The sequence below is a fragment of the Diaporthe batatas genome (genome assembly GCF_019321695.1).
Source record: "Diaporthe batatas strain CRI 302-4 chromosome Unknown Contig00011, whole genome shotgun sequence".
Lineage (NCBI taxonomy): Eukaryota > Fungi > Ascomycota > Sordariomycetes > Diaporthales > Diaporthaceae > Diaporthe > Diaporthe batatas.
Genome location: NW_025408558.1, coordinates 752,903 through 776,320, shown reverse-complemented (window position 1 = coordinate 776,320; position 23,418 = coordinate 752,903). Strand labels below are relative to the sequence as shown.

At 51.8% G+C, this 23,418-nt stretch overlaps 9 protein-coding genes across 9 annotated transcripts; 4 read left to right on the top strand and 5 right to left on the bottom strand.

Annotated features, from left to right (window-relative positions):
• Positions 1–327: 327 nt before the first annotated feature.
• On the top strand, positions 328–1,139 carry KVR01_009038 (uncharacterized protein). Its single transcript, XM_044794983.1, has 2 exons — positions 328–559; positions 708–1,139. Exons 1-2 carry the CDS (start codon positions 488–490, stop codon positions 912–914), a joined length of 279 nt encoding a protein of 92 aa, XP_044641540.1. The 5' UTR covers positions 328–487; the 3' UTR covers positions 915–1,139.
• Positions 1,140–2,502: 1,363 nt separating this feature from the next.
• KVR01_009023 (uncharacterized protein) lies at positions 2,503–4,626 on the top strand (the record flags this gene model as incomplete). The annotated part of the gene is made up of 3 exons (XM_044793503.1): positions 2,503–2,650; positions 2,751–3,483; positions 3,585–4,626. The coding sequence occupies exons 1-3, from the start codon at positions 2,617–2,619 to the stop codon at positions 4,624–4,626; spliced, it is 1,809 nt and encodes a 602-aa protein (XP_044641525.1). The 5' UTR covers positions 2,503–2,616.
• A 2,012-nt stretch (positions 4,627–6,638) lies between these two features.
• Positions 6,639–8,773, bottom strand: KVR01_008978 (uncharacterized protein). The gene is made up of 5 exons (XM_044791462.1): positions 7,868–8,773; positions 7,705–7,809; positions 7,414–7,638; positions 7,221–7,363; positions 6,639–7,164 (listed from the first exon to the last, which is right to left on the bottom strand). The coding sequence occupies exons 1-5, from the start codon at positions 8,105–8,107 to the stop codon at positions 6,669–6,671; spliced, it is 1,209 nt and encodes a 402-aa protein (XP_044641480.1). The 5' UTR covers positions 8,108–8,773; the 3' UTR covers positions 6,639–6,668.
• Positions 8,774–9,009: 236 nt separating this feature from the next.
• On the top strand, positions 9,010–11,033 carry KVR01_009499 (uncharacterized protein; the record flags this gene model as incomplete). The annotated part of the gene is made up of 6 exons (XM_044792507.1): positions 9,010–9,256; positions 9,315–9,385; positions 9,441–9,576; positions 9,636–9,696; positions 9,761–10,337; positions 10,451–11,033. The coding sequence occupies exons 1-6, from the start codon at positions 9,119–9,121 to the stop codon at positions 11,031–11,033; spliced, it is 1,566 nt and encodes a 521-aa protein (XP_044642001.1). The 5' UTR covers positions 9,010–9,118.
• A 328-nt stretch (positions 11,034–11,361) lies between these two features.
• Positions 11,362–12,732, bottom strand: KVR01_009270 (uncharacterized protein; the record flags this gene model as incomplete). The annotated part of the gene is made up of 4 exons (XM_044792891.1): positions 11,362–11,402; positions 11,672–12,046; positions 12,130–12,471; positions 12,528–12,732. The coding sequence occupies 4 exons, from the start codon at positions 12,730–12,732 to the stop codon at positions 11,362–11,364; spliced, it is 963 nt and encodes a 320-aa protein (XP_044641772.1).
• Positions 12,733–14,156: 1,424 nt separating this feature from the next.
• On the bottom strand, positions 14,157–14,461 carry KVR01_009033 (uncharacterized protein; the record flags this gene model as incomplete). Its single annotated transcript, XM_044783771.1, has 2 exons — positions 14,157–14,278; positions 14,359–14,461. The coding sequence occupies 2 exons, from the start codon at positions 14,459–14,461 to the stop codon at positions 14,157–14,159; spliced, it is 225 nt and encodes a 74-aa protein (XP_044641535.1).
• A 362-nt stretch (positions 14,462–14,823) lies between these two features.
• KVR01_009492 (uncharacterized protein) lies at positions 14,824–16,596 on the top strand (the record flags this gene model as incomplete). The annotated part of the gene is made up of 2 exons (XM_044793363.1): positions 14,824–14,851; positions 14,972–16,596. The coding sequence occupies 2 exons, from the start codon at positions 14,824–14,826 to the stop codon at positions 16,594–16,596; spliced, it is 1,653 nt and encodes a 550-aa protein (XP_044641994.1).
• A 310-nt stretch (positions 16,597–16,906) lies between these two features.
• On the bottom strand, positions 16,907–18,079 carry KVR01_009370 (uncharacterized protein; the record flags this gene model as incomplete). The annotated part of the gene is made up of 4 exons (XM_044781334.1): positions 16,907–17,553; positions 17,635–17,708; positions 17,782–17,955; positions 18,054–18,079. 4 exons carry the CDS (start codon positions 18,077–18,079, stop codon positions 16,907–16,909), a joined length of 921 nt encoding a protein of 306 aa, XP_044641872.1.
• Positions 18,080–22,011: 3,932 nt separating this feature from the next.
• On the bottom strand, positions 22,012–23,181 carry KVR01_009368 (uncharacterized protein). Its single transcript, XM_044782243.1, has 2 exons — positions 22,676–23,181; positions 22,012–22,569 (listed from the first exon to the last, which is right to left on the bottom strand). Exons 1-2 carry the CDS (start codon positions 22,817–22,819, stop codon positions 22,276–22,278), a joined length of 438 nt encoding a protein of 145 aa, XP_044641870.1. The 5' UTR covers positions 22,820–23,181; the 3' UTR covers positions 22,012–22,275.
• Positions 23,182–23,418: the final 237 nt, after the last annotated feature.

Below are 23,418 nucleotides of genomic sequence, written 5' to 3'. Positions count from 1 at the left end.
TCTATGAGCTTAGGGTGAAAAGGCGTCACCTCAGACCAGATCATTTACATGTACGATTGGGTAGATGAGAAACGCGCTGGCCAGCCGAACATGTCTCGGCTTCTGTAGTTGTTGCAACGTTGATTTCTCCAGTTAGATCTATGGCCTGGCCGCATGGAAGATCGACCAGCCCGCAGGTTACCTAGGTACTTAAGTAGGTACCTAGGTAGGCTGTCGAAAGTACCTAGGTCGTGTGGTCTGGTGATGTCGACGTTGCGGTTGAGGCGCGCGAGTGTTGGATGACGTCAAGTTGGTCGAGTACGTCATGTTGAACGCGGTGCCGTCCTTGTGCTGACATCGACCGTCACCTCCTTTTCGTCAACGACAAGTAAGCTTTTGAGATCATTTGCACTATATTACAATCAATACCCAGAAATTTGCCGGTGCAATCCTGAATCAGGAGTCACATAGTTCCCAAGGAAACATCTAGCACTGAACAACATCAAATATGTCCGGCACCGAGAACCAGCAACCCAGCCTCGTCGGGGCACACGCTGAATACGTCAAGGGCGCCGCGCAGGTCAGTTTTCTCCCCTGAATCTCTCTAGCACAATCAACCTAGAGACTGCCGAAGAGAGGGACTTAGGAGGGAGGCACTCCCTTGCATTCTTTTGGCCGGCTCCCAAAGCATCTGTCTGTCTCATCGTTGACACAAACACACACCACAGGCTGCCATTGGCAACGTCACAGGCTCGGAGGCATGGAAGGCATCGGGAGAGCAGGCCAAGGCGCACGGCGTGTCAGATATGAAGGCTGCGAGCGAGGGCCGGGACCCGAGCAGCCAGGGGTTCGGCAAGGCCGAGGAGCTCGCTGGGAAGGCGGTCGGCTGTGAGGGCATGGTCAAGGAAGGCGATGCTAGTGCGAAGAAGGACTAATAGTGAAGTGAAGGACGAATGAATGGAACTTAATGCGCAAATGGTTATGTCCAGGACTGCGGGACTCCTCGTTCTGTCTTGAACCTTGCCGTAGTTCTTGATACAAGAGCGGGATTTAGTCCTCCTATCACAGATGGTATCATGTGCTCTGGGAATGATAATATCCCGAGATACTTATGACGGCGCGGTTGGCAATGAGGAATTTTGAAACCCTTCACAAGCTCATATGAAAGGTATCACAGTTTGCACCTTTGCTCTATCTCTGCAAAAACGGAGCCCCTCCCGCCGCTCATCTGTCATGGGATTGCATTATTGGCAAGACCATGCCACCAGGCTACGACGCTGTATGCGAGAATTGTTTCCACGGTGTATACCGCCTATGCCAAGTCTGTTAGGCGACTCGCAACAGACACGTGGAAAGTGATATGCTGCTGCAAAGAGCATGAGGTAGTCATCTGCCTGAAACCCACGACAATCAGCACATTGTGTATCTCAGGGACGTCCGTAGCCACGCCCAGGAGTGTGGACACCTCAATTTTCGCCAGAGATCTGTCAGCCACCCACAAGCACAAAGGACTATGGTTACTCTTTAGCTGCGATATGCTAGGATTGTTCAGAGTGGGGGCAGGACATCGCGTACGATGAAAGAGTCGCTCATTCTCACAACCAGACTTGCCAGTGGTGCGACGACACAGTGGTATTATTGCATTGAATACAGGTAACATTGGAATATTTGGTTTGGGGGAAAAGCTGATAATCTAGTTGATAAATTTGCTGCTCCAGTTACAATGACCGCAGCATGGTGGTGGAATAGATGGACGATAAGCCGAGTCATACGGCAAATGTAGTAACTTGCTGCGCGATGGCTTCACCTGTCACACCAAGCAGATCACAACAGTAATTCTGATGAAGCACAAGGAAGGAGGTGTTGACGGCCCGAACCAACGAATCCAGATGAGCATTTTCTGGACCCCAAGGGCTTGGTGGCCGCAGGCTCTCGATATTGTTGTAAGCTGCGCTAATGGCGGCGCGGTCCGGTCCACTACCCAGGCAAAGACCCTCGCAAGGAATAAGGGTCTTACTGAGCGGCAATTGGAACGACGTGAGGTTATTGCTTATTCACATTCATCTCGCGTCCATGCTGTTGACTGGGTACAGAGAGGTATCGTAATGAGTCCGTTGTAGCAACAAGAGACACGACGCCTTGGACTCATTAAGATGGTGAGTAACGCGATCCAAAAAGGCCATGAGTTGGGACTTTAAGGATGAGAAGAACGCTGCCGTCTGGCAGGCAGGATCAGGTCCCTACTAGACGCTAGAGATGTACCCCGAGAAATCCAGGGCCTTGGAATCGGCTCGTAAGCTGTCAAGAAAATGAGCGGGGTATCTATCCTTAACTGGACAGTGTAGGATTCCCATCCATACCATGAATACCCGCTCTGGCATAAAAAATTGTCGCAGGATTCGCCAAGTGGACGAATGAGTACGTGTAGGTAGAAATTTGGTCCAAGCGTCAATGTAAGCCCTTATCATCAGGTCCACCCCAATTTGGCATCACTTCATAATTCAACTTGCACAGCATCGGGCCGCACTGGTCCGGCTGACTTGTCTCATCCCAATTAAGATTTTTCAGAGGCACACGGGTTGTAGACCTTACCCGCTGATCGTCCTTACATCAGAACTTTCCAGCCCGTTTCACAGAATGGAGGAAGCAGATCTCGTGGTCATAGGCGCTGGTACGTGCACATTGAGTGTCCGCCGTCTGCCCCAACTTGAAGTGCTTGCAACCGAGCCCCGTACAAGTCACCAATTGAAATTGACAAAGTGAAATTCTAGGTTGGGCAGGAATAGCTGCAGCCAAGACCTTCCACCAGATTCAGCCTTCGAGAACCTTGGTCATCCTCGACTCAAATGAGTCTCTCGGTGGAACATGGGCAACTGAGCGCCTCTATCCAGGCCTCAAAACCAACAACCAGCTGGGGACTTATGAGTACCCCGATTTCCCCATGAGTACAAATGTCTTCGGCGTGAAGCCCGGGCAGCACATTCCTGGCCAAGTGGTTCACGACTACCTGGAGAAGGTTGCCGAGAAGTTCGGCATCGCGGATAAGATTCGTTACTCAACAACGGTTGTTTCCGCGGAGCAGAACAACCCGTCGGGTGGTTGGATTGTGAAGAGTGTCAAAAGAGCGACTGGGTCTTCAGAAGACTTCGAGTCAACCATTTTGGCCCGAAAGCTCATCGTTGCATCTGGGCTTACTTCGGAGCCTTTCATGCCGTACTTTGAAGGGCAGTCTTCATTCGGCAAGCCAATTTTCCACGGTAAAGACTTCGCCCGACACGCGGATGCTGTTGAGACCACCAAGCGGGTGACGGTGCTTGGAGGTGGCAAGACTGGATGGGACGCGGTGTATGCTCACGCCATCAAGGGCGTGCATGTGGACTGGATAATTAGGGAGTCTGGCCACGGTCCTGTGTGGATGTCGCCTCCCTTTGTCACGCCTTTCAAGAAATGGCTGGAGAAACTGGTCATGACGAGGGCCTTGACTTGGTTCAGTCCTTGCTCCTGGTGTGTACTTTTCTACGGAGCTTCAATGTTATGGCCCTTCTCCTTGCGCGCAGATGAATTCTGCAGAACAACTCTTGAGGCTGACCGTGCTATGGTAACAGGGGCGAGGCAGATGGCTACTCACGTATCCGTGGTTTCCTTCATGGGACTGCCATCGGACGACTAGTAACCAATGCCTTCTGGTACATACTGGGCAACGACGTAAAGACTCTGAACAACTTCAAGTCCCACCCTGAAACAGCCAAGCTCCAGCCATGGAGCCACCCTATGTTCGTCGCCTCCAGTTTCTCAATTTATAACTACGATACGGATTTCTACGAGCTGCTGAGGAACGGCACGGTGAAAGTATACGTCGCCGACATCACATGCCTAGGGCCTGAAGGCATCGTGAAACTTTCCAACGACACAGAGATCAAGACTGATGTCATGATATGCGCAACGGGCTGGAAGTCGGCGTGTCCAATCAAGTTCCTACCTGAGGGCATCGAGGCTGAGTTGGGCGTGCCTCACGTACCCTCACCGACTGAGCCCCACGATCTCGTTCATCGAGCTGACAATGAGATCTTGAAACGGTGGCCGCGCCTGCGAGATCCACCTGTCCAGAACAAAAATTTCGTGCCTTTCGAAAAGCAAAAGGGTATCATCGCCACTTCTGAGGGCGACCGAACCACCTCAAAGCTCACCCCGTGGAGACTCTACCGCTTCATCATCCCGTCGTCGCCGCCCCTAGTCCGCCGTCGCGATATCGCATTCGCGGGCATGATGATGAACTTCAACGTCCCGACAAATGCACACTTACAGTCGCTGTGGATCAACGCCTACTTTCTTGGACGTGGAATCGCCATTCCGAATGTCGAAAATGACATTGAGAGAAACGAGATGCAATACGAGACTATTTTGCATAGCAGGTTCGGAAAATGGCGGTACACCGCTGGCCATGGAAGCCAACTCCCTGATCACGTGTTCGATGCGCAGCCATACATTGATCTATTAGTTGGCGACTTGGATTTGCAGAAGCACCGCAAAGGTGGCGCGCTCAAAGAGATATGGGATCCCTACGGACCACAGGACTACGTGGATGTTGTGGATGAATGGAAGCGGAGGCATCATATTAGCAGTTTTATAACTGGCTACAGTATATGAAATCAATATAGTAGATCTCAGGATATCTCTGACCCAGAAGACTCGCCCAAGGGACAAACGCCATGAGGGCCGCGGGGGCCTGAAAGTCCACGAAAGCGGGGCCCTCGAGCGTGTACTCTTCAACGTTGGTGGGTTTGGCGCATGTTAGGAAAAGGTGCGTGCCGGTATAGTCTTATCTGAGTCTTATGCCTCAAGGGATCATAGTTATTTGAAATGTAATAAAGTTTCTGTCCTAGTCGAAGTGGCCGCGGGTGTAGTGTTAACCTGTCAGTTCCGTGCCGCTAAGCTTGTCGATGCAGCTGGTGTCAAAATTGAAGCCAGGAGACAGAATGTGTTTGCGGCATCTTTCATATGCAGAAAATGATCTTGAAGAAAATGTTTACAATATTTCCCGTACTATGGTTATTTCCCTAACTCTACGTCTGGTTAAAAGCCCCCCTTGCTCCTCATGTTTGCGTCATATCATCATGTTTCTTCATAGTTCAATCACGACGTTGTCGAGTGCTTCTAATGAAATATCCGATAACAACTCGCATTGAGTTTAGAAACAATTCGCAATTGTCTGTTTAGAGTGTGGTTCTGTTGCGTATTGAGTTCATTGGACGTGTGAGTTGTGATCATGGGGTCTGTTTGAATCTTAGTATATAACAAATGCATACACCATGACCGTCACATACGACCATAGACACAGGAAAATACGGGATCCCGTCCGCTCTCCCTTAGTCAAACCCGTGATCGCCGGATCAGTAGTTGGGTCGGTGACGACCAGCGAATACCTGGTGTTGTATGTTTTGCCTCTCCTTTTTCCTTCTTTTTTTCATGGGATTTTCGCCCCACTCGGGAAGTAGTTATGTCCATAGCAGCAATTCTAAAACGATTGTATGTAGTTCACATGAGTGGCCTGGCTTACCAATACTTAGTAAGACCGACTCTTGCCTCTCAAGGCCATACGAGGCAATGTTGTCTGGAGGGACTTGAGATGCCGTCTTGACTCAGTGCAGATGGACGGTGCGTCAATAGCAGTAGGATTACATGCATTTTATATGTATGAGGATTAAAAACGAAACCACACTTGAGGTCACTCACGCCGTGGCGTAGAAATTCTGAACTGTTCCTTTACTACAGGCATAAGTTACTTTTTGTTATGAGGATTAAGCTCCTGTTGTATTTGAACATGTGCTACCAATGAAGTACTACTTCCGTAAGGTTCTACTAGAATCAATTGATAGAATATCTACAAGGGCCTCCTCGGTCCCCGAAGAAATACAGCCCGGTTATGGATCTTGTGCGCGCGCCCGAGGTCCCCATCAGTATTTCACATTTAAAACTCGAATCGATGGCTAAAAAGACGATTTTCGGAAACATCGTGGACTTGCTGACTCGCCAAGCCGAGTATGTCGTAAGCGCGGAAATGTGCAACGATGCCTACCAGAAAAGTACTAAATTTGCTCGCGACCGACCGTTAACTTTCGCAAGTACCCAATCAACAAGTGTGTTCGGGTCTAACTATTGCATGGATGCTAACAAGATCTATTTCTTATTGATAGGCACTCGTCGTACTGGGCCTGGCTTCGGTGTTCGCACCGATCCTCACGGCAATGACTATTGCATCGATTCAGCACGGTGTATATCTGGTCACTCTTGGACTACCTTGCAATCATATTCCTAGCCGCAGTACTGGTTCCTTTTGCGGCGACAGAAGGTATTACATGGCTCAATTCCACCGCTATTCGGTCATCTGCCAACCTGTTCGTGAAATCGCTGGTGGGCTCGGGGAACGAAACCAACCGCGTTCTGATGAGGCCACAGGCCGAGGAAAATGATAATCAAGCTCATGCCCTAATTGTGCTTATTCTGTTTAAGGTGGAGGACAAGAGCTCCCTCAGCAAGAGGAGGACGAAACAGAAGACTACTGCTGGTCACCAAGTACCATAAACGGTCGTATTTACCATAATCGGTCGTATTTTAACTCTATACAGGGTTTAGATTTGAAACACAGACTCTTGGAAATGTGCTGAGTGTTGTATTGCCGGGACTCGATGTTATACCGCTCTGCCTCCTAATGTGGCAGCAGACAATGTACGATCTACCGCCCACGACGTGGCTTTGGAAATGCTTCTCTGCCCATTACCATTTCTCGGTGGAATTTTGCTCTCCTTTTCAGAAGCGGTTACTTTGAAACTGTACTCAATGTTGTCCCATCTTGTCTGCGGCACAGCCCACTTGCTTACCGAGCCTCCCTCAGGCTGTGTTGGGCTCGTTGAACTCACAGGGGAGTTTAAAGAAATAGACTGCCCCGGCGATTTTCCTGGGGGTCTTGAGTGACTAGATATCGCTGTTCGCATATTGTTAGGCCCTCCGTAATGAGTGTTCAAGGCCGTCATGAAAGTCCTCAGGATGGGCGATGTAGTCGCAAATATGGCGAAAGAAAGTTGTATTTGGGTGAAGACTGAGGCCAGTACACCGTCTAGAGTAGGATCAAGACTCTTGTATTGGACTTCCAACCAGTGGAGGCGGAAGATGGCTGGAATTATGACTCTAGGAACAGTTTCAGTGACTCGATAACACAGCTTGTCAGATTCCAGATGACTGACGGTAAGCGAAGTGCAAAGGCAGACAGCACGATCAGTTTCTTCGTGGTTCTAAAATTCAGGCCGTGAAGCATATACAATGAGATCCCGAATAGAAGGAGCTCAACAACCACGTCGAATGCAGTGATTGCTTGCCATCGGATAATCTGAACGAAGTTTAGTGTTTGTTCGCATGGATTTCTGGTAACCAACTGACCAAGTCTCTGCACTCGACTCCAATAACTATCCATGGCTGTGGCTCATCGCAACGAATAGCTACCAGTAATTCCGAAATGAACATCAGAATAGTAGATAAACCCAGCACAACGTAAGAAGCATTGACGTGCCTCGAGTCAGGAGTCAAGCGGATGAAGAGAAAGACCACCGAGCACTTGGTCAACCATAGAATGAAAATGTATAGAAGGTCGCAGATAAACGCACTCTGAAACATAGTGGTCAATCTCCCTCATCTTTGTATGGAATCAAAGGCTTGAGACTGGTGCCATACCTGCTGCCACGAGACGACATCTTGCGCTGAAAGACCATGTATAGTGTTTCCGAGTCCGTTTCTGACCTGGACAAAGACAAATGCAGATTGGACTATCATGGTAGCCTTTTGCCCCGGGCTTGGTTAGTCTGATGGTTTGACAGGACAAATTGAGGCAACAAACCATTGAAGTGATAGAGGCCATGTCATCCCATCCCAAGTCACTTGCAGGCCGGTGAAAGTACTGCCGCACGAAAGCCCTTATGGCCATCGAAAACACGCTGAATGCTAGGCATAATGCCGCAGCAATGACAACAATAGCGCATTTGTCCGTGTCTGTTAAATTTGCAAGAGGAGGCGATTGCCCTGGTAACAGCTTATGCGTCGATTGCTCTAGTGCTGCGGCCGCAGTAGGGGAAGCCATGCGATGGGCTTGCAGGGCAAAAGGCCGTCGAGTCTCGAAAGGATGCCGTATTTTGTTCAATAAGATCAAGCAAAAGTTGATGCACCTGTTCGGGTCCGCGGAGATATCGAGTCGAGGATCCGAAGATGAATTCAATGACTTGTGTTTCGCTTTTAGTCACCCTGGGCCATGGTCGCCGCAGGAGCACTCATGGACCTGAAGTTGAGAAGCCCGAGAGTTCGAAACACTGCGACAGCCAATTCCCAACCTGAAAGGTTGCATACAATTACACGCACTTGACGAGCCTCGTTCCACTGTCAGTGTCTTGATTCGCGCTGCCCATGGGATAGCCTCCGGTGGCGACCACAGCTTAGCTACAGCGAAAATGCTGTTATGTGTGTGACTGAGGCGAGGTGCACAGAGAAAGCCACCGAGACTACCGCTGAGATTGGGGTTGCCGAATTTTGTACGCCCAGGCAAGCACCAGAAGAGGAACTAGGGGCCTCGGGTTCAGTTCAAGCCCTCGGAAAGCTGAGGATTCTTTGTGTTCAGCTGAAGTTTAACGCCGGCCCGTCGTCTGTCTGAGCTCCGAGCCAAGCGCTTTGAGCATGCCCGTAGAGTACTTGGGTACTAGTGGCGGTTCCACGACATGAGACACCGAAGGCGAAGAACACGGCGGGGACCCGCTCAGCCGCTCTCCTCCATGTACTTTGCCTTGGGCTCGGACGGTACCGAAGGTCGGGCCTTGGAGCCATTATTTTGGTTACTAGTCCGGCACGCAGATTCCACCACTGACATCATGTCTCACGTCGTTTTCAGCTTAGCTCAAGGAAAGCGCAGCCAATGCCATTCCAGGTACCTGAAGATCTAGGTGCTTTGCGTAGCTTCTATTTCACATGTTCGCAGTCTATTGTAGAAAAAGTCTGGCTTGGAACGCTCAAGTTGCACCGTTTGTCCTTGCCTGCTCGCTATCCACACCGGATTCTTCCACTCATTTTAGCCTTGAAATGTGCTGAATATTCCACAAAAGCAATGGACGGAAATCCTCTTGTGGCAGAGGCTTCTTGGAAGCCTCTGACGAGCATGGAGCTGCGCAGTCTCTCCCGCGAGGATAGAAGTTCGCAAGATGCATACGAAATGTCTTTGTTAGGACGTGATCAGGAGCTAAACGTCAGTACGAACACCCCACATATCGACTCAAGTCTAAAGCTCATTTTGTGGCGAACAGCGTAACTTTCGGTTCATTTCTACCCTGGGATTTGCGTGCACGTTGATGAGCACGTGGGAGATTTCTCTGATGTCAGTCTCCCAGCGGAAAAGGTTGAGGTGATAGAAACTGACAGCAGCATAACAGGACAAGCTTCTATGGGCTTCTGAATGGAGGTCCTGCTGGTCTTGTGTGGGGCTATTTAATAACATGGGTCGGATACTCCCTAGTGTTTGCCTCGATGGCCGAATTTGCCTCTATCTCTCCAACATCAGGAGGCCAGGTAATACATGTTCTCGCGCTGGGTTTGGCATGAAGTGACTTAACTGACTGTGATCTCAGTACCATTGGGTGTCCGAGTTTGCGCCTGCTAAGGCACAAAAGTTTTTGAGTTACACCACTGGTTTGTCATTTTACCTTAGCAGTGTGTTCGCGCTTGAGAATGGCTAATCAGCACGCATCATTAGGATGGGTCTCAGTGTTGGGCTGGCAGGTTGGCCTCACTTCGCTAGCATTCCTTGCTGGAACCATGATACAAGGTCTGCTTGTCCTTACGAACCCACAATACGCATTCGAGCGGTGGCATGGCACCCTTCTCGTAATCGCCATAGCGGCATTCTGCATGATTTTCAACACTGTGCTGGCGAAAAAGCTCCCTATGGTCGAAGGCCTGGTCCTCTGCATACATATCTTGGGATTTGCTGGCGTCCTTATACCACTTTGGGCATTCGCGCCACTTAACAGCCCAAGTCGTGTCTTCACAGAGTTCCTCAACCTCGGTGGATGGGACACAAAAGGCTTGAGCTTCTTTGTGGGTCTTCTGTCCCCAATCTACACGCTGATTGGGGCTGATTCGGCTGTACACATGTCCGAGGAAATAAGGAACGCATCGTTGGTTCTCCCCAAGGCGATAATGTGGGCGGTGTTCATTAACGGAAGCATGGGATTCGCCATGATCATTACATTCTGCTTCACCATTGGCGATGTTGAGGAACTTTTACACTCCCCAACAGGTTTTCCTTTCATACAGGTATTTTATGATGTGTAAGTGGAAATCCATTCGTACTCTGTAACCGTTATACCTCACCTTGATTGTCTGTTTCTCAGAACTTTGACCTGATGGTTACTACATGAAGCTGATATGATCGCACTGGTAGAACTCAGAGCTACTCCGGTACATCAATCATGACAGCACTACTAGTTGTTAACATAACATCCGCGTGTATCTCAACCGTTGCCACGGTCTCACGTCAAACATGGGCATTCGCTCGAGACAATGGCCTTCCATTCTCAGCGTTCATTGCCCATGTCAAACCGGGCTGGAACATACCTCTCAACGCCATCCTCGTTACCTTTGTGATCACAGCCGTCCTCTCGTTGATCAATATTGGCTCTACGGTCGCATTCAACGCCATAGGATCACTTTCAGTCAGTGCTTTGCTCGGAACTTACATACTATCCATCACTTGCCTGGTGATTCGCCGTCTTGAGGGACCACTCCCTCATCGCCGTTGGTCTCTTGGCTTCATGGGGCTGTTTGTCAATCTTGGGGCAATCATGTTTTTGCTTGTGGTTTGGGTCTTCTGTTTCTTCCCAATTTCGCCACAAGTCACACCCGAGACCATGAACTGGAATTCGGTCATGTTCTGTGGCGCCATGTTCTTCGCTATGCTTTATTATCTCCTTCACGGACGCAAATATTATACGTCTCCGAGGAGCTTGGTCAAAAGAAACGGTTGATATAATTCCACACAGAAATTCCAAATTGAAGTCCAATCTTGATAGCTGATCTTTTATGGGAGGCCTTCGTCACTGACGGCTCCCATATCCACATCGGCAAAGACTTTTTTATAATTCTGATCGCTTCACAACTAATTAAACGATACTGACACACACACTCGAGCGTCCTGCTTCTCTGTTCAAAAAGATGATCTAAGCGGCTTGAACCGTCCTGACTGGTTATAAAATCTCATAAAGCAACGATATAACACGCAACACAAAGATTTACTGGAAGGGAGAACGATAGCGTGCTGGTGTGCCTCTTATTGCACAAAAGGTACGCCTAAAGCTACCCGCCTGGAGGAGCTCTGTGGGTCAAGGTATGGTCTCCTGGCTTGGCGTCAGCATCTAGGTGGGAATTTCAATACCATGAGTACCAAGTAAATGATCCCGTCAAAACAAAATGAAGATATGAGATGAAAGGCTGAAGTAGAATAGGAACGTACTCGCCGAGACCAACCGCTCGATTGCCGAATCTGTCACCCAAGCCATTATAGTCAAATGTTGCAGTGTGGAAAACACTGCGGTTGTCCCAGATTGCTTTTTAAAAAAAAGTAAGCTCAAGTATGAATTCGAAGCGTAAAGTTAGGACAACGCACCAATGTCATTCTTGTTCTGCCACTTCAAGCGGACCTGCAGGTCGTGATTCTTGTAGACTAAGTCGAGGAACCACTTTAAGAGATGATCACTCTCCTCCTGAGTGACGCCATTGATATGACGCACATGACCGCCGACTGGGAAGATGCTTTTCCACCCTGTCACGGGGTTGGTGCGAACGACTGGATGGATGGCCTTGAGGTCCAGTCCAACGTTCTCGGGCGCACCACGGGGCTCACTGTAGAGCTTGAATCCGCCCCTGTCGGCGACCTCCTGAAAGAATGGCTGAGCAAATGTCCCTGTTAGGCCCTCGAGAAATTTCTGGTATGGCTCGCTAATCCGATCATAGATCTCATAACCCGAAGCCCAGAGGGTATCTGTTCAACGTCAGCCTCTCTAGCCTACCTAGTTGCCAAAATGGGCCAGAAGCCAAGGTCAGACAAGGCATGGTCACACTCACCCCCACCTGTCTCGGGAAGTTCTACCAGGCGCAGTGAGGTGTAGTCAGCTGGCACAGGCTCGAAAGCTATGTCCGAGTGCCACTGGGCACTATTCTGCTTCTTGGCGCTGAGCTGATCCGCCGTGTCCCGTTTGTACAGCTTGTTGTGCTGAACGGAGCTGATGGTGGAGATCTCCTTGTCGTTGCCACCAAGCTCCCGCGAGTCGTTGAGAATCGGATGAATGTGGAGCCCAGAGGTCTTGGGCCTCCCAGTTAGTTCTCCGAGGCGCAGGATCAGCTTCTTCTGGAGGTCATTGGTGAGCTCATCCTGGGCACGGAAGAAAACCACCCCACGTTGCGAGACTGTAGGCTTGACATTAGCGACACTTGCGGGTTCCCCATTGAAAGAGGCGGCCTACTAGTGATTGCGAGATCTCTGAGCAGCTCGTCGGAGTTTTCCGCATTCAGCCAGTCTGTGAGGCTGGCCTTTGGGAACTCTCGACCAATGCTAGGTGTGACATCGAAAGACTCGAAAGAGTCCAGGGCTCCAGACAGCTTCAGCGGCTGTCTGTGCTCTTCCTTGGACCGAATCGGCGTGTCAACCTCGATGGCGGAAGGCGTCATCTTTTCCCAAATGTATAACTTGCTTCAGCACTGGCACTGATGACACGGAACGTTGTAGTTAGCGTGGAGACTACCTGGGGCTCATCAGTTTATACTGGTGTTTGAAAATGTAAAGGATGTGCGCGAGGTTCTTTGGAGAAGCTGCAACAGAGACGTAGAAATAAATACACATTTCATAGATGACAAACGACCGGTGTCGCTGCGGTCCGGCAGTCAATATAGGTGTCTGGATTCCTGAGCTCGAATCAGCTCCGACTAAGCCTGGTAAATCATCAATCCGCCTCGATGGTGGAAGGCAGTCTAATGATTTCGTGCTTTTAGTTGGTCTGCGCCATCGAGTCGTCCTCTTGTTCACGCAACCAACCCAGGTCGCCAAGCCAATCAGGAGCAATCACATCCCGCGGGCGGGGTCGTAGAGCACAGAAGGACGATGCCAGGACTCGGCCTGATATTATCACCAGGTTGCTATTTTTCTGTAAGAGGCAACCGCCATTTCAGCTTGTTAAACAGATTGACTTTCCTGGAATTACTAGAATATACATCTACTAGTTATTTGCGATCTTGTCTTCAAATATAACATATATCATATTTTTGTCACAATAAGGCAGAGGAGAGCATTCGCATAGCGCTGGGCATGTCCGAGCAAGAATGGGATTTCCTCCGGGAGGAGGGACCAATCTCCCCACACGAATTTGGTTCGATTAATGACAAGCGAGCGCCTCTGTCTCTGATTCCGGACGAATCAGCCGTACTCGTTTGGAGTCTGGAAGTCTTGGTGGGGTGGTGAGGTCGACATTCGGGGAGGTCATCACGCCATCCCGCCATCCCGCCAAGCATCAACTCACATGCCACGTAGGATTGTACACAGCAACGATGAAGGGGACTTCGCATATAAGCTGTATACTTGATCAGGCTAGCACAATTCCCCAGCTGAGGGCCGCAAGAGCAAGACAAATACTATGTTTAATGAAAGTCGCACTGTGATAGTCTGATACGACCATAGCCCACATTGGGTTATTAATTCTGCATGAAAGTGCCGTTTGAGGTAATGATGATCTTTGTGCGTCTATGATATGTGCCTCGCCCAAATCTAAACTGCATTTGAATACGATGGGGGTGTTTGGCCCGCTTAGCCCAATAGGAAGTCATATGGGCACATCACGCAACCAGATCCAAGGCCTCGGTCAATGCCCTCGGTTAATCCAGGAATCTGCTCGAGGAGGCGACATCGGCGTCAGGGGCATGGTAGTGTGTGTCGTGGACCAACTGTCCTGTTGTTGGGAATCATGCGGCTTTCCTTCGCCATCGATAGACTAGGAGGACAATCCCAGTGCCTTACGAGTAAAACAAGCTGCTTGAGGATACTATATATGAACGGGAATGGTGGTTCTGTTGCTCGATATTAAGTTACACGTGGCAGCTCTTTATTTCTTGGAACTTTGCTCGGCAGAGCTGAGTCCACGACATGCCTCTTGTATTGGGCATTTGCTTCCAACGTTGGCATCATGACCACAGTAGGGCTGTGTAGGGTTGTTTCCCTTGAGACCTGTAGACACGCTTAAACGTCACATACACTCACACTTGATGCCCAGGTGGCTACTGAACGAGTGTGGCCACAGTACTTACAAGAACCCATCCGGATCCACACAATGGAACGACGGGTGATGAAAGATGAGCTTTTGACGTCGAGTACCCTGCCGACTTGGCACATGGCATTGGGAGTCCCCATTCAGACCGTGACCATGTGGACCTGGGGAGGTGGGGCAGGGATTTGGACCCTGACAACAGATAAGCAATCTTATCGATAAGCATTTTTTCCCCTGGGCCTAAAATCGCATTCTGTCAGACGGTAATCCTGGTCTTTTCTCGCAGTGCAAAACAAAGCCATCCATCTCGAGTCCCCCTTTGAAGCGGACAAGCTCGTCCCTCGTCCCTCGTCCCTCGTCCCTCGTCCCCCATCCCCCCTCCGCTTCTCTCATGTCTCGACGCCTCCTTTCTGCCACATCTCTTCCCAGTTTTCGATCACCGAGTCTTCACTTGTCACTTATCCAGCGCAGTCCTTTTCAGGGACTCCGCACGCTCTCGACAATCATGGCCTCAAACGGCGATGGCCTCCCGAGTACGAAGCCCGCTTCCTCCACCGACAACAACTCACCCGTTGCCAGGGGAGGTCGCAGGAGGCAGAACAGAAGGCATCCATACCGCCCAAGCGACAGTGCGAAATTCTCGTCGGGCCCAGCGTCGTCCTCCCAACATGCCTCGCAAGCACGGCGCCCCCCGGTGCAGAACAACAAGTCAATCATCGCACCTGCTCGCCCCACGTCGTCGCCTCCTCGCGTCCGCTCTGGTCCACCACCTCGTGCCCCCACGGCCGCGACCCCTCGCGTTCGCTCTGCCTCTCCTCGTCGCCCCGCCGACACGACAGGTCTTACCCGATTTGACGCGCTTGCACAATACAACATCCACCCCACCCTGCTCCAGACCATTGCCCAGGACATGAAGTTCGAGTACATGACACCAGTCCAGGCCGAGACCCTGCCCCTGCTGCTCTCCGGCCGCGACGTCCTCGCCCAGGCCAAGACCGGGACGGGAAAGACGGTGGCATTCCTCCTACCCGTCATTCAGAAGCTGGTCCAAAATACTGAACCTACCGGGCGCACAAGCCTGCTCGTTATCTCCCCGACCAGAGAGCTCGCATTGCAGATAGCAGCCGAGGCCAAGGAGCTTCTGCAGCGATTCCCAATGTTCAAGGTCTGCACTGCCATCGGTGGCACCAACATGCGTAGCGAGACCGCCAGCATGCGCAGGGGCTGTGACATCCTCGTCGCAACTCCCGGGCGACTCCAAGACCATTTGACACAGCCCGACGGGGCCATCCGATCCATGATGCAGTCTCTCCAGGCCCTGGTCCTGGACGAGTGCGATCGTCTCCTGGACATGGGCTTCCTCAGGGATCTGAAGAAGATTATTGGTCTTCTCCCGGACAAGACAACCACCCAACGCCAGGGCATGTTGTTTTCCGCCACCATCGCCCCTCACGTACAACAGTTTGCCAGCCTGGTTCTCGCCAACGGCTATCAGTTTATCTCTACCATCCCGGAGGGCGAGGCCCAGACCCACGAGCGCGTGCCGCAACATGTCACCATTGTTCCCGAGTTCTCCGACCTGGCAGCTGGCACGGTCGGAGCCATACGCCAGGAGATGGCAAGAGTTGGCAAGGCCAATTTCAAGGCCATCGTTTTCGCCCCGACCGCTGCGCAGGCCGACTTCTACGCCGACGTCCTGGGGGCCTTCAAAGACCTGCCACCCATCTGCGCCCTCCACTCACGCATGTCGCAAGGCAAGCGCACCCGCGTCACCGACGAGTACCGGAATGCATCCAACGGCATTCTCTGTGCTACGGATGTGGTTGCCCGTGGCATAGATTTCCCCGCGGTTTCCAACGTCTTCCAGGTCGGCCTGCCCATGGACAGGGAGTCCTACATCCACCGGCTGGGCAGGACTGCTCGTGCTGGCGCCGACGGCCACGGCACTCTGGTTCTCGCCTCCCACGAAGCCTTCTTCCCCAAGACGGCCCTCAAGGATTTGAAACTGAACGAGACACCGGCCGACCTGAGCGCCCAGGCTGAGGTGTCCGCTTTCACCAGGAACATGGACCCTGATATGCAGGGCAAGGTCTACCAGGCATGGCTGGGATACTACAAGAGTGCCAAGATGAAGATGTCTGTCATCGAGCTGGTCCAACAGGCCAACAAGTTCGCCCTTGAGGGTCTTGGTGCGGCGGGAGTGCCTGCCCTGAAGAAGAAGACCGTCGGCCAGATGGGACTGAAGGGCGTCCCGGGACTCAACGTGTCCAAGGTGTAGATAGAAGTGGCGTGCCAACCTCCACGCACAGTACGTACATGAACACGAGGAAGATCTCTGGTGGCTGGCAGGTAGTTGAGGCGTTTCCTTGGGTTTTCACAGCTCTACTTAGATAGGTTCTCCTTGTTTGTTAAGGCTCTCGGCGATCCGGCGAGTCCACTGCATCCCTTAGAACGGCTAGGTGGGCACAGGTTGCTGAGGAGGAATAGACATTGATACCCACTACATTATCCCATTATCCTCTCCGCAATTGTATTAGTCACATGGAAACACCGTAAAGGCCCATGCATCTGGGGCCGAATACCAACCCTCACTGCCAGCGTGTCCGATCTGGCCGGGGCTGAGGGTAAGACATCGGTCTCCACGGCCGAGTCCCGCTAGGTCCCAGAGGTCCCCCCGGGCTGACCGCCGGCTGCCCCCGTTCCGGGTCATTAACCACGTCCGACACGTCCGACACATTCTCGCTCACCGAGTCCCCGGTCGGCCCATCAAAAACACTCAGAGAGAAGCCGTCTCCCAGCGACGACGGCGTCGTAGCGACGGAGAAAGGTCGCGTCGTGTCTCCGCCGCCCTCTGGCCCGGGGCTGCGCAACGTATGGGATGATGAAGGCTTTGGTCGCGGTGGCGCTGGTGGCAGCGCCTTCATCATGATGCTCTTATCATCGGTCGGGTCCTCGGTCGGTATCCTCTGCAGCGTCCTGTCCCTTGACATGATGTCCGCTGACTTTGCAGTAGTGGTGGCGGACTTGCCAAGCCCGCTCTGGCCATTTGATGCCTTGCTGCCCCCCGTGGCGATATATGAGAGGCCGCTGCCGAGCCGGGACGAGAACCGTGAAATCATCTCTGGCAGGACTGGGACGTACTTGACCACCACCTGTCTCGTTGCGGGGAGGCAGGCGACCGTCACGCCCGTGGTCAGCTCGAGGGCGGACCATAATGCCACGCCGAAGAAGTCCACTATTTGCATGGTCATGTCAGTCGATGTAGAGGCGGGTCTAAGGGCTTGGCTATGAGATGCGGCTTCCCGGGTGTACTTACTGGTTGGATTTTGCGGATAGGCTTGGGCGAAACCAATCAAGCTTCTCAGGCGGATACAGCTCACAGTGGTGATGCTATCGAGGCGACGTTAGCCTGCCGATCTGCCCAAGAACTCGGAAGCCTCAATAGCTCGTCACGAGAACTTACAATATGCCCAGCCCGAACATGACCATGACACCGAGTTTCCTTCTGAGTGGCATCTTCAAACCCCATACTTGACTAGCCGGCAGTGCCAACATCCAGACGTCGAGGGCAATATTGATTATGGCATGCGCCCAAGCCATGGCGTAGATATTAATACAGCGACCGACGTGCTCGCCACTATGCAATATCACCGTCAGCATGCGCCTACGTATATGTGCTGATAGCTCAGTCTTGATATATCGTTGCTGATATGTGTCTCAGGTTGCACGACTTACTCCCACATGTCCCAGAAATAGCTCATAGGTTGACACTGCGCCAGGTCGACTATCACGAAAACCCCGACCAGGGTCACGTTGAAAATCTGGGTCGCCCAGAGGAAGCGTCGAATCCTCCTCTCGGGAAATAGTCGGAGGTAAAGAAAGGTGATCGATATTTTGATAGTTCCGATGGTGATTGTGTACAGCACCTCGAAAACGAAGAAAATTTGGAGAAAATTTGTGATTTGGTTGAATGGGACAAACCAAATGTCCTTGCCCAGTCCGTTCTGGTTGGCTATAGTTTGCCTGTCAGATATTGTTGACTGGATTTTGGAGGGCGTAATCTTACCAATAATTCCGCCGGCAAGGAACACATTCTGTAGTACCTGCTACGCTGTTAGCTTCCACCACGAGCGTCTTGAACACTATTCATTGTTTCTCACAAAGGCAACGACAATAGTCGTGTCATCTGGTCCCCATGGTGCGAGCTTGAGGATTCTGGATGATATTCTGACAAAGAAGAAGACATCTTGGATGATGGTAACCACTATTTGGAGTAAAGTGACGATGGGTCCCCGGTCGACGACAGGAAGGTTGCAATTAGTTGATGTGATACGCTTGACGACTGTGTGGGTGTTAGCGAAATCCTCTTCCCAAGTAATACATGACTGCCCTCCAAGTTATGTGAAGGGTTGATGATGAACGCACCCAACTGGTCTTTGACAATGCAACCCAGGATGACGCAGTTCGTCACCGCATCATTGTAGACCTTGTCAAGGCACAGGCAGGTGTAATCTGTCAGGCCACACTTGGATGTGGAGAGAGAGGAAACAAGACAGGAAACCTGGACTTGGCGTCAGTATCCATCCCATCGATCATACTGAGGTGAATGAACCGGACATACACCACACTGTGGAACTCCAGTCAGATTAAAAGACATCTGGGGTTGATGCTGGTGAGCCTGGTCCGGGCGACTGGAGACATATGCAAGAAGGATAATCTGCGGCAGGGTTTGTGCAGGTGCTGAAGAGTATTTACGATCTCATCGGCAGCGTCGAGCCTGGAAGTATCAGAGTACGTTGTTTTCTTTACATGCCCACCCAGCCCATCTGCTGTGGGCAAGCCACCGGTTTTCTGAAATTCTACCGAAATGATTAGCAATCGTCCGAATACAGCAAATGTTACGAGGGTCTGCAGCATATAAGCTGGGGTCGTTCCCGTTACGGGGGGGAGGCATCCGATACGGTCATGTTATCCCATGGTTGCGTTTAGCATGCAAGTGCTCAGATGGCTAAAGATGAAGTGCAGATCACAGGATTTGTGAGACTAAGAAATATTCTCCGAGCAACGCTTGCTAGTGAGCCATCCTGACTGGATAACGCACACCTCCCTCCCAGGCCTCCCCCTCCATCGCCACTTGACTTTCTAGGCGGCCTAGGGGGGTCTCACCGTACAATTCCTTGAGCTATGGCCATCTGTCGTTATGTGAGACGGTCAAGATCTACACTACTACTGGAATGGTCCCCCCCTGCTCCCGAGTGGAGTCAACAACATCAAGGCTATCTTGACCCACTCCATCCCGGAGCCGTCAATGCTGTCAAGTCGGGAGATCAAAAGCCAAATGAGCCGCTCCAGTACCTCAACGGCGAGCTCGGCACGTTCCCCTAGTGGCTTGACTAAAGGAGGAAAACCATCCAGGGACTGAGCTGACCGCCGAAACACAAGGGCCAAGAAGCTAGTACCTGTCGTTAAGTGAGGCTCCCCTGTCAGGAATGTTCACGATGCAATCGAGTGGAGTCGATACCTGTAGGGGTCGATAGCTTTGACTTCAACATAACAGACTCGATCCGAACGAAAGCCGGGTACCAGGTCAGGTGTCCTCCTAACTGGGGTCCTGTTGCCAGGACGGCCAAGGCAACAAGCCACCTTGGGAGTCATGCTTGACATTGGTCTGGAGAGCCACAAGGTTTCTGCCTCCCAGGATCTGACACCCTCGAAACCCTTCAGGTGCTGCAAGATCTCGTTTCAATTGTTGCTCATGGAACTGTCAACCCCATAATGCAGTGTCTGTGCCATCATGAGCAACCTTCGTTGTTCCCCCACATGTTCGACTTGTTAGGATCCGAATTAGCAACACCGTCGAGCTTATATCGCCTCCTGAGGTCGCGGCCGGAAAGCATCGCCAGCTCCTCTTCTGGCCCCGGATGCAAATGGTCACCCGGAATGTATGACAGCCCGTGCGCAAGCCTAGTTGCCAATACCTATGCCAGTGGCGCCTAACTCCACCCAGTACGGAATAGCTTGGGAATCCATCCATATCTCATCCCGCTCGGAAATCCGCGCAGAAAAACAAGGGAAAAAAGATTTTTGAGGGTGCACCTACCACATTGGTGAATAAGGTTTCTATGTAAGACCTGACTTATGTTACAACCTTAACCGCCCACACCGGGCCGATGTCACACGGGTGATGAACCTCGTCCGTGCGGCTGCGTGCGACTGTGGATCTCTCAGAACCAGATAACGTCTCGAACTTGGAAGAGGGCCGTGTCACGACATGGTCCAGGTGACTGCATCGCCTGCATCTCATGTACTGAGAAGCAGTGCATTGCCAATGCTTGAAACTGGGTCTCTCTCTGCAAGGGCAGCTAGCTGATGTTGGCCACAGACTGTCGCCGGCTGGAAGGCTTTCTGGCCTGACACGGAGCCTCCCGTGGACGACTCACGGCAACAGATTGTGCGCATATCCATATTCTTCCATAAAACCTTATCCAACTGCCGATATATGCCGTTGGGAGCCTGGAAGTCTCGCCGAGAATGTCTTGTCTATATATATAGAAATGCAATTATTGTCTTCGGACAAAGGGAGTAGGGCACGACTGGTTTTCCAGGAAGCCTAGCCGAACCATGATGTATATTACACTGCCTGTCTAGCGGGTGGCCAACTTTGACAATACCTGATCATAGCTCTGATGGACCCTTGTCGCATCCGGGATTCAAGATGGCGATCCAAGGTAGCAATCCAGAATCGAATCGGTGCCAGCCGGCCAGAGCCCGAGATATCAGATGATATCAGGAACATGAAACTCAATGGAGTAGCATCGGCCATAACGGACGAATCTGGTACGGGACAGCCACCTTGCTCGCTGAACTGACAGGCTGGTCGAGGGCACTCGCCGATTAGTGCACCACGATCATCTCATCATCGGGGGACTTGAAACGTACAGGTGGCATCAGCGTCCGTGCATTTGAGATACCTGGGCTTCGGTTGAGGGGTCAACTTGCCAGGCCTGCTGGACCCTGTCGACCATTAGCTTGCCAAGTGCGCGCGCGACGATCCCCTGGCAGAAGCGGGCCCGGGGGGGGGTTCCTATCTCTGGAATGGGACATTGTGTAAGGCACGCACTGACACATGGATTCGATGTTGTGGATATCTCATTACCTACTCCGTACTAGGTATTAGTATAATGCATACGCACCATCGGCTCGTCGAGCCGGAGCACCCAAACGCGGGGGCTACGCAGCGCTACAGACGCCACAGACGCACCTCGACCGAGGCGAGGAACAACTCAGACCCGAGCGTTACATCGACGATATCATTGGGACCCGCGGCCCAGGTTGGTGGCGTCGAGCCTGGCGGTTCCGCGTGACAAGCGTGTAACGAGTACACAACCGACCAGCCCACGTGGGCTCCTACGTTGCCAATATGTCGTGCGCATTTCGCCTTGTGCGGCTGGGAGAGTAGCGAACCGCCGAATATCGCCGCATATAATGACCGGGCTGGGATGAAGTGGCGTGGTGTGCAAGCACCGCGCTGTCCTGCGCTGGGACGGCCAGCATTTGAGGCGTAGTGGCAGCCCGAGATCTTGGACACATCGATCGGAATCCCGTCCGACGGGTTCTACGGTTCGTCAAGATCCGAGAAACATCGGGCAGTCGTTCAGGTTTCACAGTAGCCGTTCACGACGGCTGTGCATGGTTGTTTAAATAAGCTTGTTTGCTTTAGATTCCACAAGTGCGGGCCATTATTACCCCAGTTTTTTCCACGAGCCCGTGTTCCGGAAAGCATAAGATCGTGTCATTAGCATGACTGCCCCTTTGATACCAGTAACAGATGCCGCAAGCAGTACCGGCTGACATGACAACGGCATTTCCATACATCAAAAGAAGAGCCGCCCGCCTCTCGGCCTGACCGAGTAGCGATCCCGACCCCACGACCTCGGGAGTAGCCACTCCTGCACGCCTAAAAGACCAGCTGCGCAAGACGTCCAGTCAAGCCAGCCAGTACGACCGAGCTCGTGATGAAGATGGGCAAGCGGACCATGACTTTGTTCACCAGGGACTGGAAGAGCGAATGGACGACCCTGATGCCGACGTAGCCCCAGGCAGCGTACTTGGTATACTTGTGGTTGTCACCGACGATGGTCAGGGCCAATGCCACCGCGAAAAAGGTAGTCGGCTGCTCGTGCAAGTGGTTGAAGTTATCCGCAATCTGACGAATATGAACCGGGATCTTGGTGTTCAGTTCCTCCTTGCACTTGATTTAAACCAGAGAATTAGTACCGTAAAGACCGCAAGGAAATTATTGAGATAGTAATCTTATAAGCAGCTCGCACGAGCTGTATTTGGAGACGAGAGCGTACCTTGTCCGGGTCAGTAGAAACGCCGTACTTGCTTACGGCCGGGATGCGGGTGGCATACATCCAAGCTTCCATGACGAATGTCCATCCGGCCAGGGCGGCGACGGGCCGGATCAGGGGGGTTGGGAGGCCTAGGTATGATGACATCTTGTTGAGCCCGGTGTGTGCACGTGGTCAATTGGGTGAATCGTGTCAGGGTGCCTTGGTGACGTTTAGTCAAGGTTCGATAACGAGGTTGGTTGTTCTGTTGCTGCTTGTCGAAGAATGGCCGCGGACATCCGTCGAGAAGAGGGGTTCAGGTGGAGTGCTGCTATCTGTGACAAGCGAAGTGATGCTGCCCCCTGGAATCCTTCGGGTTGTACTCGGCCTCCAAATTTGCAGCAGAAATGCGCTACACCCCACAGCACAGGAAAGGGCGTGTGTAGTTACCCAAGTTACCTGTCTAAGCGGAGTTCTTTTCACTCATATTACTAAAAGCACTGCCTACGCTTATGCACTCCTCCCTGTACATAGTACCAGAAAAGCCCAGCAGTATTACTCGAAGCGCCAGACATTGCTACTCAATGAAGTGTTATACAGCGAGTAAACATTCGTTACTAGAGTCCTACGCGGTCTGTTGACCATTTGCTGCGCCACTCCGACTCGGATGCAGAGCCGTGCATTCGGATGCATAAAGCGGTGATGGAACCCAAGTGCCTGGGGCAGACCAGGCCGTCTCGCGGCATCAAGCCAGAAGCGTACAAGTG

Coding starts and splice junctions, on each gene's coding strand:
- KVR01_008978 (XM_044791462.1), bottom strand. CDS start 8,107: ATGGCTTCCCCTACTGCGGCCGCAGCACTAGAGCAATCGACGCATAAG. Junction 7,810..7,867: donor TGGCCTCTATCACTTCAATG/GTTTGTTGCCTC, acceptor CCGGGGCAAAAG/GCTACCATGATAGTCCAATC. Junction 7,165..7,220: donor GCCTTTGCACTTCGCTTACC/GTCAGTCATCTG, acceptor AACTGTTCCTAG/AGTCATAATTCCAGCCATCT.
- KVR01_009368 (XM_044782243.1), bottom strand. CDS start 22,819: ATGTCATCATACCTAGGCCTCCCAACCCCCCTGATCCGGCCCGTCGCC. Junction 22,570..22,675: donor TTTCTACTGACCCGGACAAG/GTACGCTCTCGT, acceptor GTTTAAATCAAG/TGCAAGGAGGAACTGAACAC.
- KVR01_009038 (XM_044794983.1), top strand. CDS start 488: ATGTCCGGCACCGAGAACCAGCAACCCAGCCTCGTCGGGGCACACGCT. Junction 560..707: donor ACGTCAAGGGCGCCGCGCAG/GTCAGTTTTCTC, acceptor CACACACCACAG/GCTGCCATTGGCAACGTCAC.